This window comes from Malania oleifera, chromosome 6 (genome assembly GCF_029873635.1).
Source record: "Malania oleifera isolate guangnan ecotype guangnan chromosome 6, ASM2987363v1, whole genome shotgun sequence".
Classification (NCBI taxonomy): domain Eukaryota; kingdom Viridiplantae; phylum Streptophyta; class Magnoliopsida; order Santalales; family Ximeniaceae; genus Malania; species Malania oleifera.
Genome location: NC_080422.1, coordinates 98307745 through 98321235, shown reverse-complemented (window position 1 = coordinate 98321235; position 13491 = coordinate 98307745). Strand labels below are relative to the sequence as shown.

Genomic DNA, 13491 nt, shown 5'->3' with positions numbered 1-13491 from the left:
GACAATTGACAACACTCAACAAATTTTTTTTTTTTCTTCTTTTTTTCATTAGGTGCCTATGATGATGATGATGGTGATTGTGGGGAATGGAGTTTTGGTTTCAGCTTGTGTTGATCTAGACTATTAGATAACAAGCCCAATTGATTTAAGTACCAAGATCAAGACCCTAATTTGTTGTAGAGAAATTTGACAACAGATATTGGACTTTTGGTCTAATGTTCATTGGATTAGAAAAAATTGACAAACATTTTTTTCCCATCTCCTTGTCTAAATGACAAGGATTTGTGTGTTCATTTCTACCTTCAATGCGGTTCAATTGTTAGGTGTTGAAATTTGCCCATTAAAAATTTTCTTGAGTTCGATGAATAATGGTTGATTTTTGTGTCCTGCATTACACTTCTTCCCTACTTCAGTAAGGTTTGAACCCACAAAAAGGATTCCAAAAAATGGATATGTAAAACAACTCATCCAATACAATAATAATAATAATGTCAAAAAATACCCTTTTAACTAAAATCTTAAAGTACTAAGTTGCAGGTCAAGTTTTTGACAACCCCACATGTGAAGCCAATCAACCAAACTAAAACTCGGGTTCCCATGGTAAGCAGCTTCAATGCTGTGTTTAAGCTGTGGGTCAATAATGTATATCAAGTTTTAACAAATAATAATAATAATTTAGAGGCACTTGCAGAAGAAGGGGGGATAAACGACCATGTCCAGTTATATAGCAAGAGATACTAAAACATCTGTTGTCAAGAACACCCTGGCGTAGTGGTGTATTTATATATACACAATATAAATGAGAGAGCAGTACGGGTGATTTATGAGAGGGTTAAGCTTCCATAGTACAGCTGAAGCACGGGGATCATCACCAAATGTCTAATTTGCACAGCGGCAGCAACATGCAGCACCAAATGGAGGACGCCCTGCAACCAGAGCAGAGTGAGAGAGAGAGAGAGAGAACAATAAAAAGGGGCATATTAGCAGTCTGCTCTTTTATCATCTGAATCTGGAAAAGTAAAGCGCGCACAATGCTTTTTATACCAAATGACCACTCTCTGCCTATCTGACAATGACAAATGAAAACCCAACCTTTAAACTCCATCCGCCTATCCATGGCAATGCATTAGGTACTAATAAGCCTCGCCCTGGGACATTCCCCCTTCATACTTATTCTCTCATTTTCCTCTGTTTTGCTCTACCTGTTTACGCCGGCTGCCCCACCACCTTCACCTTTCTCACCCTTGGCTTGTCTTGTAGCAGCCCTCATACAAAGAAGCGTGCAGTGTGAAACATACAAAATTGGATGGCGACAAGTTCTTCATATACATGAGGCAGTTTGGAAGGATTAGTTTAGTTTATTATTATATCTTATAGTAATTAGCACTTTAATGGTGACCCTATTTTAGAACCATCATTTTAAAACCAGTGTGCAATGGAGTGGAAGTGTGAAACCATTGGGTTGGTAAGACTGTTGGGTCAAACAGGTTCTCCGACCAGTGACATGTTATGGTATGCGCCCACACCCATATGCATACGAATGTATGTTATAATAACAAAAACACAACGATCTAAGATAAGATTCTAACATGCTGGTCATAGTCAGTCATAGTCATTTATAGTTAATAACAACTAAAACAATAATTATTAACGACAATCTAGATAAAATTTTTATTTTTCCTATTTTTAAAATTAGTGTTTTTTCCCTATTTTCTAAATTATTTACTGTTATTTATTATATGAGAAACAAATACTGAAAGGGAGAGGGAGAGAAGAGCTTGATACACTTGGATTTAATTAAAATTTTGTTTTAGTACATTCTTGTTGATACACATTTACCATTCTTTGTATATATTTATCATTTTCTTGGTTATTGAGCATAACATTGTCTTTGGCTTAGTGGTTGGTCACTTCCTATCTCATCCTGAAGATCCAGGTTTGAATATGCCCCCTTGCCAGCAGCGCATCCTGACCAACTGCTGCCTATTCATCTTACTGCTCCATAAATAGGTGATGGGGATCGGATTCCCCATAGTGGGGATTTAAGGGTGGTTAGTATATATAATGGCATGGTTGGCAAGTAACGAAGAGGTGGTGGGGCAGGTAAAGAACCTTGCTCTTGTGGGGGTAGCCACACGTTGTAGAGTGGCTGAGAGATCAATTTTTCAACTGTTAAGAACTAGTGACAGAAGAAAGTGTGGTTGCTGAGGCCTAGGGCAGCTGCATATGCTGGGCACTACACCATGGAGGTTTTTGAAAATGCAGATGCGAAGGAAACCTGAATAACCACAATGGCATGGGTGATCTGGTGTGCAGCAGAACCCTGAACCTGTGTTTTTTGGGAGCATAGATTTCAGTCACAAACAAAAAATAAAAATCCAAAAGATGGGCGAGAGCTTTTGAGAAGAAAGATACAAACTCAAGAAAATTGAAGCAGGGATTTTGAAACGACCAGGTAAAAAATTTTGAGTTTGGAAAAATGTTGGAGTACTTTTATGCAAAGAAAACATAGCTGGAATAGTGACTACTGTAAGAATCATGCAGGCTAACTAACAGGAGATTTCTCTAAAAAACTATCAGGCATCTCTCAGGCAGACCATGTTGAAGCAATGAGTTAAGGAGGGTCCCTTTCTTTACACTTGATCTCGGTCAGAGGAACATAATGATTCTTCTAGCATTTTGAATGCTTATGACCAGGATTTGTCAGCTCTACAGCATATTATAGAGTAAACAGTGTGTCTTGAAATAAGGTTCACTAGCTGCATTTTCAAACATATTAGAAGATGCGCCAAAGAAGCAGCTCATTGGATGGCTGAAATGTCGATCATTTGTACATACCACAATTTGGGTTGACAAGGGGTCCTTGTTTTTAGAACCTGCCTGGAAAGGGATTTTATCAAATGCATGCATCAAAAGAATTTCCAGTCCCAAGCTTGGATGGAGTAGGATTGTGTTAGATAACTGATAACCAGCGTAAAAATTGTCAGATCTGTTTGGTATGAATCCTTACCAAGTATTCACTGGAGTGTCCCTTACTAACGATGAATTGCACTTATATCACCTATGTGTAGCAAAAAATGGACGAGGATGGGCTAGGTAGGGGCGTTCTAGACAGGAGAAGGTTAAGAAGTTAGTACAAGAAACTAACATTAGACTAGCAACTTGGAATATATGGAGTCATATGGGCAAAAGTATGGAGATAGTGGAAACAATGATAAGGGGAAAAAAAATTTAACGTTATTTGTCTTCAAGAGACTAAGTGGGTAGGGAAGAAAGAGAAATTGAAAATTCAGGATTTAGACTTCGGTATGATGGTTGGGAATTATTAGAGATAAAGACGCAAAAGATAATGTGATGGAAGTCAAAAGAATTGGGGATAAGATTATAACATAAAGATAGTTCTAGTCTTAGAGATAATAAATGTCTTTAGTTCATAAGCTTCCCAACTAGGATTAGCAAAAAACCTCAACAAACAGTTTTAGGAGGATATGGTTAGTGTTATACAAAGGATCAGGGTTTGAGAATACATTCATAGGAGTTTCATTTGAATTGACACATTGAAAACGACAATAAAGGCTATAAGAGGATAAATGGGGGCCATAGATATGGAGATAAAAATGAGTTCGTGATACATTTTAGATTTTGTTCTTACAATTTGGTTGTATTTAATACATGCTTTAAAAAAAGAGAAGAACATTTAATAATTTTCAAGTTTGGACAAAATAAAAGTCAACTTGATTTTTTCTCAATTAGGAGAGGGGATCATTTATCATGTAGGGACTGGACTGTAAAGTCATCTTAGGTGAAAGTTTGACTAAACAAAGATAGAGTTCTAACACTGATTTATGTACCAAAAAGTGGTAGAGAAAAAAACAAAATAAATCATTGCAAGAGGACTAGGTGGTGGAGCTTGAAGGGAGAAAATATAGTAAAATTTAAAGATAAAATGATCAAAGATAGGAATTGAACAATGGGGGATAAGGGAGATACAAACTGGTTTTAAAATAGATGACTAAATCTATTAGAAAGATAGCAAAAGAGATTTGAGGTGAATCTAATGGAACATTCTTGGGCAGTAAAGAAAGTTGGTGGTGGGATCAAGATGTCCAAGTTGTAAAGATATAAAGAATTTGGTATAAAACATGACAAAATTATAGAAATATAGAAAATCTTGAAAAGGATAAAGAGGCAAGAAATATGCAAAAAATAGGTCATTAATGAAGCTATAACATAGTGCTTATGATAATTTATGTACTACACTAGATACAAAAGAAGGAAAAAGGGACATATATAAACTTGCTAGGGCTAGAATAAGAAAGTACAAAGATTTAGGTAATTTAAATGTATAGAGAATGAGAATGATAATTTCCTAATTAAAGAAGAAGACATAAAAGAGAGGTGGTGTAGATAAACCAAATTGAAAGTTTGGACTTAGATTTGATAAATGAGGAAAAAACTAAAAATATGAGATTTATCCACAAAATTTTAAGTTGATGAATAAAGATGGCACTTAAAAATATAAAAACTGGAAAATCTATAGTACTAGATAACATCCCAATTGAAGTTTGAAAATGTTGAGGTGATAGTGGAAGTATTTGGTTAATAAACCTACTTAGCACTATATAAAAACTAAATAAATTGTCAGAGGGATTGAGGAATAACATGTTAATACCTTTATACAAAAGCAAAGTTGATATTCAAAAATTTAATAAATACTGCGGAATCAAGCTTATGAGTCATAAGATTAAACTATGGAAAAGGGTAATTGAACAAAGAATAAGATTAGAAACAAGGATATCAGAGAATCAATTCGGTTCCATACTTGAGAAGTCGACAACATAAGCTATTCATCTTCTAAGAAGGTTTACAGAAAAATTTAAGGAAAAGAAGAGAGACTTGCATATAGTTTTATTGACCTAGATAAAGCCTATGATAGAGTACCTAAGGAAGCCCTTTGGTATGTTTTGAACAAAAAAGGTGTAAACAGTAAATATACTGATGTTATAAGGATATGCGTGATACAATAATGACCAATGTTAGTGTTGGTGTGTGTCCAGCCCCACATCACCTCTGTAGGTAGTTCCAAAACCACTATAAGATCCTCTTATCTCTCTCTCCTTGATACCTAGGTTTTGAGGATGAACTCTCTAACTTGGTATCAGAGCTGGGCCTTGGATTGCTTGGCTCCCCCGTGGATTGGACTTCTCCTTGCCTCATTTCCTCCCATGAGCTCTCCTTACCTCATTTCCCCCCCATGGGCTCGAGGGGGAGTGTTGGTATGCGTCCAGTCCAACATCGCCTTTGTGGACAGTTCCAAAATCAATATAAGATTCTCTTAACTCTCTCTCTTTGATATCTAGGTTTTGAGGATGAGCTCTCTAATTGTTAGGATTGAAGGAGTCTAAAATATTTTCAATCACAACAGGGGTACATCAAGGTTCTACATTGAGATTTTATCTTTTCGTTTTAGTGATCGATGAACTTGCTAAGAATATCCAAAACAAGATCTCATGGTATATGTTGTTTGCAGATGATATTGTTCTAATTGATGAAAGTAGGAGTGGAGTAGAAAATAAGTTAGAACTACGAAAAACAATTTTAGAGTCTAGAGGCTTTAGGATAAGAAAAAAATAAAATGTAATATTTGAAATGTAACTTCAGCCACATAAGGGGGAATAATGGAGATAAGATCAAGAAATTAATAGCACTAGTATATTTCAACAACTTGGATCTATTATGCAACCAGAGGGAGAGATTGAAGAGGAATCCATTAGTAAATTTATCTTATTTTTAATATGTCTGAGTCCTCCAGCAAAGATATAACAGGTGTAGAGGAAAAGAAAGAAAAAAAAAAAATGGAGTTCCACATTGGGTTCACAAATCATGAATTCTGTTGTGCCGCATTGGCATTTTTCATGCAAGTGGAACCTATTTACACAATAATGTGGGTCCTAGTTACACAAACTGCAGGCAAAAATGGGTCCCACTTGCACAGAAAATGCAATAATGTAGCATAATGAGACATTGAAACCCTATGTTGCACTACTGTTCCTTGTAAGTTTTTTTTTTTTTTTTTTTAAATTACAGGAAATACATTATTAACAGCAACTAAAACCAGAAAATAACCACCAAGATAAAATACAAACTTGAAGACAACAATGATGCCACAATAACACATGAAACCTGAATTAGAGAAAGTCCACATCATCATAATTGAGATTTCTTTTAAAAGCAGTAAAAGCACAACAACTTTTTTTTTTTTTTCCAAAAGGTTGAATTACTGTGATATTCAACAAAGCAATAAAAGTACCCTATAACTTTTAGAGGTAAAAAAAATACAGGAAGAATAGTCTAAACTTGACCAGCCCACATCCAAGCATGATAGCACTCACAAGCACATAATAATTAATATCACCAATCAGCCAATCAGGTTTGTAATCTGACAATATGTATATTGCCAGTGAAAATCAGACAAGAAAATATATAAAGAGACTCAGTACAATGAGGCAACACATATCATACAATGGAACGGCCGAGTCAAAGAAATATGAATCAGAATCATTCTCATTACAGAAGAATTATAATGAATTTTTGCAATTAATTTGGGGTTCATGTACAAACTAATTAGATCAAACTATTTCATTCTTATAGATGCATTATAACAATACCAGCCGGTGTGTGTGCTCAGCAGCCCCAAATTAGTTGCAAAATATCTTAGGACAAGATAGAATCAAGCCACCATAACAGTCAGGAGTGCATAATGTGGATCAGTTAATAGTAGTGTATCAAAATATGGATATGTCCATGTTTAGAAAATTTTTAATCAATGGTTACATAAATTTGGAGGTTTCTTTTCCCCCAAATATGTTGAAGAAAAAATGATGACTAAACAGTCCTCTCATTTCTTAGTTAGCAAGGATTTATTGCTAAAATGTGTGCTTAACTGCTCATATATAAAGAGTATTTAATCTTAATATAATACATCATAATAATATCTTATCATAGTTAGAGAAGGACATTTATGTAAAATACTATCAGAAAGGCGAAAAGTGTCCTTATAAAATTATTAAATTCCTCTCATCCCTTTATGTGATTTCCACAATCCCACCCCTATGAAATCAATGTAGTGAAAGGAAATCGTTTCCACTCAAAATCATGGGTCCCATAACACTATTTCAATTCTCAACATGCACCAAACGCTCGGAATTGGAATGGAGGAATTAACTCCAATTCTTTCTTCCGCATTGAATCAAACTTCCTTCTTGTAGGTACATTCAGTAAAGACATAAATTTAACCCAATTTCAAGCTATGAAATTTCTTGCAATTCCAGCTGAGCCGAACAACAGTGTTATCATATCATTAGGTTCAATTGAATCGAGCCTCTGGATTATCATATCCCAGTCCACAGATAATTCGAACACAAAAAGACCCACAATTTAATATTCCTATTTCATTTCCAGCAATTTTAGTAAATTCAAACCTTAATAGTTAAACTTGAAATCAGCCATAAAATTTATAAAAAAAAATGAATTATTGAAGGAATCAAACCTGCCAAACTCTTTAAAAACTTAAGAGGCAGAGCGCTGACCGTCGCACCCAGGACTCTCGTTGAAATTCTTGGCCGGGAACTTTGCCGTGACCATCCCAACCTCAAACACCAAGTTATCACCGCTAGAGCGAATACCGGTGATGGACCACCACTTGAAGAAAGCCCTGACGCGAATGCCGTCGAGCTCGGCGATGCGGCCGGCGACGATCTTCCCTCTCACCGTCTTCGAATAGGTGGCGAGGTAGTTGTCGGGAGGGAGCAAGATCTTGCAAGCACTGTCGAGGTTAACGGAGAAGGCGCCGGAGGTATCGTTTAGACTGTAGCCCAAGACGTTCGTGGGGAGAAGACCGATCGGAAAGCCGTACCTGTTGAGCTCCACGTGGGCCGAAGGAGATAATTCAAGGCTCGAATTAGGGTTACCATAAGAGTGGGAGAAGAGGAGAATGAGGAGAGAGATGAAGAAGAGAGTTTTTGCCATGGCGTTTCAATCGAAGGCAGAAGACTTTGACCCAGCGAGGGTCTCGTGCCTTGTTTAGCTGCAGTTAGTGGCAGCTAAACATTTTGAAGTTAAAACGTCATCGTTTTGATAGTTCCCCACTCGAACGTCGCGACACCGGTGCAGTTCAGCAAGACGACGAGGCTGGCTCTGTTGGTGACGCGTGGAATAGTAAAAGACGTACCGCGAAAAGAGGAATCGCAACGAAATCGTCAGGAAATATCGGAAGAGTCCTCCAAAGCAGAGGATGCAGAAGTCGAAGGAATTTTTTTCCCTAAAATTAATATTCTTGTATTAAAAAATATATAAATATATGGTAAGAAAATATATTAATATTATATTTAGGAGTGTGAATTTTAGATTTTAAATTTACATTTAAATTAGGATGAATTTTAAAAAGTCTTAATATAATTCTATATTAATCCAAATTCAAATTTAACGTCTTTTCAAATACGAAAAAATAGTTAAATTAAACTTTTTATAATTATTTTTCGCTTTAATCCTTATATGTCAAAGCATAGTCTTGTCATCCTAAAACCTAATTTTGAACAATAGGTTTTTCATTACTCTTTCAATATTTCACGGCTTTTCTCCTCTCTTCTGCCTCTCATCTTCTCTCTACCAACGATTTGTTCAAAAATGTCAATGATTGTTGAAAAATATTCTAAAGAAATCACATATTTTAAGGAAGATTGAGATATTTCAAAATATACATTTTGTAACAACCTGAAAAATAATAATAATAAGAGGGAGAGAAATGTAAACAATAGTAGAAGGAGGGAGTCGACTTCATCGACGATATCGTATTTTGAGAAAATATCCCAATAAATTATCAAGGCTTCTTTGACGAGAGCGAGCTTTGTCGACGATAAAATACTGAGAGAGGTTTTGGTACAGCCTGAAAATCGTTGACGAGGGTGGAAGTTCGTCGACGAAATTATTGAAGAACTCGTCAACGAGGTGACATGTCTCGTCGATGAATCTGACCCTATAAATGGTGAAAACTCGAATTTTTATCTCATTTCCGAATTCCTTTCTCTTTCCTCTCTCTCTCTCTTTACGTCCCTTTCTCACTTCTCTCTTCGTTTTCGGGCATGTTTCTCACTGGATCGAAGATCTGAGGCTACCACGACGCTCCTGGCAAAGTTCTTCGCAAGTTTACCGGAACTTATCGTTGGGAAAGTTGGTTTGGATTTCGTCCCAATCTCAGAGTAAGACATTTTATTCAGTATTTGTCTTTCCCTCAATTATAAGAAATGTTGTAGGTAAGAAAATACTGATATTTATTTCTGGAGGATTTTGTTTCCAGAATGTTGAGCTAGGAACCCTGCGGGTATAGAGTCAGAATTTTATATGAGTTTTTGAGAGTTAAGGTAAGAGAAATATGCTATGTTAGGAGTTTTCATAATGCTATAAGAGATTTCATAGACACATATTTATACCAGTTTATTATACAGTATTTACAGAATATGAGTTTAAATGCTTGTGTGGTCTGAGTAGATTTTCATGTGATGAAAAAATTTATATAGTTTTTATAATGTATCATACTATGCTAAATACACAAATATAGACAGTATATACAGTTTATATAGTTTTTTCCCAGTATATGGAGTTATACAGAATGTACAGATATGGATACATATTCACAGAGATTATACAGAAAAATTTACATGCATATACAACTTCTATACGAATAGTTTTATGAAACATATATATATATATATATACATATACATGTATACAGTTTTACTAAGATCAGTATATATATTATAGTTTTATACAGAACAGTATATACAAAGTTATAGTATGTCATGTTTCCTATTATCATAACATACAGAGTATATAGACAGAGGTACAAACATATATACAGAGGTAGCATCAAGATGCTACAAATATAGTATACAGAGAATACAATATTTATAGTACAGAAAGATAGCGTTATGGTAATTTGGAAACATGATGAAAATAATAAAAGAATAGATATATGTATATAGTATCAGATCCCTATGGAAAGATTACAAACAGATACAGTACAAATATAGATTACAGAGCACAGTACCGTTGCTATATACAGATAGAGTGCAACCACATATCTCAGATAGTGTGTGGGTATTGTTAGCCGTGCTCGGAGAGTATGCAACTCCCCAGTTCACTGGGTGGAGGGGGCCGATTTGACGAGGTAGTAGCCAGTCTCGAGCCTAGGAGTGGATGCAGTTTGGCCGGACTGAGGTAGTGTAGAGTATATTGACTTATCTGGAGGGCCGACCAGATTAAGTCCCACCTACAAGCCGCACAACCCTGTCATAAGGGGTCAAATCATGACGTACAGAGTCCCAAGGATAAAGCACAATTATGTATATGTATACAGTTTTACAGTATATGATGAGTATAGTATGATATTATCAGTATGAAAAGTAGAAAATACAGACAATACAGTATATTTTAAACTGAGAAAGAAAGATATGCTTTACAGATTATTTATTGCATTACAGTTCAGTTATTATTTAAAAGTATTCTTAACTTAGTTGTCACACATTAGTAATAACATATTTCCACATACTGAGCGTCGACTCACCCCATGACTTTAACATTTTTTAGGTAAGCCAGCTGGGCGAGCAGATAGAAAGGATTTTGATTACCCTAGGTATAGGGTGAGTTTTTGACAGAGTTTTGTATTTTTGAGGTAGATGATGATGGAGGGGTTAGTTTTGTATGGCTATGGTTAATATACACTAGATTTTGGTATTGTATAGTATATATGTGAATGGTTGTATGATTTATGTTCCCGTTGTTTAGGTATGGATGTAGACACACACACACACACACACACACACACACACACACACATATATATATATATAATGGATAGAATTTTGAGGACATCACACCTTTATCTTTATATTTTATTGGTCAAGTTTTATTAAAATATTATTTGCTGTCTGAAATTGTGAGTTGAAGATTTGTTGGTTGATTGTTATTGAAAGGTACTTGAGGGTGATTTCGCCGATTTATATTTGATTTCAAAAAGTACTTTGAAGATTTATGTTTAGTGATGTTAGGTTTTATTTGTTTCAAATTATTTCCCGACTTCAATTTAATTATTTATTTTACAATTTTGTCATTGTATGTTACATTAAATTTTATTTTCAATCGTGTGGAATGTTGTTTAACTAGAAATAAATATTTTATAAAAAGTTATGTTATTTTGTGTTATTTGTTAAGAATTTTCCATTTGGTTCACTTTGATTTTTGGAAGACATCTTGAGTTAGGTGAAATTATTTTATAAAAAATATTTGGCTTGTTTAATTGTGGAATTATTTGACAACATAAGATAGTTTAGTTTGTGGAAAATTATTTAACTCAATTAATGCATTAGTGATATCATTTTTTAAGTTATTGAGTGAGTTCAAAAATTATTTAATTTATTGAAGATTAGTATGAGATTATGAAAATTATTTACATAAATTATTTGGCTTAGTGAAATTATTATTTTTATTGTGATTATAAATTTTTACAATAACGATTATTTCAAATTAGAGGAAAATATAATTTAGTTTGGTTTCTATATATTAGTGATTTAGGTGTGATTTTAAAATATTTTTGAAATTAATTAATTATTAGCGACATCATCTATTATGCTTTCCTCTATTTAATAAAACCATAGAGTCAGTGAAATAATTTTTTAATTTATTGAAAATTAGTTAGTGAATTTTAAAATTATTTATATAAATTTGTAAACATATTGCCCTTCCTGTAAAAGTAAAAATTTTAAATTACATAAGTATTAATTATCTTAGTTAGAAAATATATAAAATGTAATACAAATATTTTTTAATAATTAAATTTTAAATTTCAAATTGATTAACTTTTAATTAGAAAATAATTAAAAATTAATATAAAAATATTAAAATGACAATTAAAAATACTAAGATGACAATTAAAAAATATTAATTAAAATAAATATTGATTAACCTGTTAATTAGAAATATAAAAATATGTTAAAAAATTTAAATATAAAATTGAAATCAAGTAATGAGAACTCGATTGTAAATCCGAGTAATGGAATCTCGATTTATGCATGGCGCATGTAGGAAAAACATAATAAAAACTAAAATTTTAAAATTAAGTTTTAGTGTTGCATAGGTATTTCAATAGAATTCTAATTTTCAAAATTAGATTCGAGTATGCGTCATGTGATCGTGTAAAGGGTGCTAACCTTTTAACAGTCATTTCAATAATTTCCTAATTTTAAAAGTTACTTTTTTGTTTGTATCATTTATTTTGACAACCTATTATCAAAATATTTTATTATCCAGAATTAACTTCATTATATTAAATCATTCATTTTATTCATACTTTTAATTAAAATTTAAATAAAATGATTGTGTAAATTTAAAACATAGTCAAAATAAAATAAAATCTACAAAAACTCAAAAGAAATAAAAAATAATAAAATCAATTTACAAACTATTTTTATTATTTTTCAATTATCATATAGAATAAGATTGTTAATATAAATGGGTTTTGAAATATAATAATTAATTGTAATAATTATAATATTTTAATTATATAAAATTTGTTATTTTAATCATAATTTGCAATTGTTATTTGACTCAAAAACAAAAGTTAGTAATTGTTTGATCAAAATTTTAATTTGTTTTAGTTTTACAAATATTAACTAAGTAGGTTGCTGGTTTTAAAGTTTTAATTTCTATTTTTTTTTTGTTTTTATTTTTATTTTTGTTTTCATAATTTAGAACACCACCAAATGGTCCCTTAATTTTCAAAATACATACAACAAAACTAAGTCTTAGGTTCCACTAGGTACGGTCGGCTATATGAATTTTTTTTCATCAATCTATGCGATAATGGACCATTTATTTGTCAAATTCATAACTATTAAACTCTTACTCACTATCTCCTTCTAAGTTATTTTAAGACTACCTCTACCTCTTGTATTGCCCCCACAGTAACTAATCTCACTCAATGTGATTAATTTAGTACATGAAAAAGAGTGAATTAGTTATTGTGTTTGACATGAAAAATGATAGAAGTGGATCTAAAATAACTTGGAACGGAGTAATGGGAAAGGATTTAATAGTCACTAATCTAATAGAGGCGGACATTCTTGATCAGGTAAATTAGCGAAAAATGATTTATGTAGCCAACTCCATCGGAATTTAAGACTTGTTATTGTTGTTGCCTATCCACTTACAAACCAAAAATAGAAAGTGAATCCCTCATTTATGGTAATTCCTTCTTTTCAATTTGTCAATTCCCTCTATTTTAGGGATTTTGGGTTAGGAGTGGATGCAACCATCTAACTACCATAGGCAGTAGGGGTAGGGTAGTTGCCGCAGGCAATGGGTACTGGCTGCTGCCAGTATGGGCTGCCGCAGGTGGCTTAATTAAAGGAGAGGGGTTGAGCTAAAATATTTGGGTCG

General features: G+C 33.3%; 1 protein-coding gene across 1 annotated transcript; it reads right to left on the bottom strand.

The window, feature by feature from the left end:
• Positions 1 to 592: 592 nt before the first annotated feature.
• On the bottom strand, positions 593 to 8295 carry LOC131157665 (uncharacterized). The gene is made up of 2 exons (XM_058111983.1): positions 7550 to 8295; positions 593 to 926 (listed from the first exon to the last, which is right to left on the bottom strand). Exon 1 carries the CDS (start codon positions 8026 to 8028, stop codon positions 7570 to 7572), a length of 459 nt encoding a protein of 152 aa, XP_057967966.1. The 5' UTR covers positions 8029 to 8295; the 3' UTR covers positions 593 to 926; positions 7550 to 7569.
• Between the last annotated feature and the right edge of the window lie 5196 nt (positions 8296 to 13491).

Bases quoted from the DNA above. Each gene is read 5' to 3' on its own strand.
- LOC131157665 (XM_058111983.1), bottom strand. From the start codon at position 8,028: ATGGCAAAAACTCTCTTCTTCATCTCTCTCCTCATTCTCCTCTTCTCC.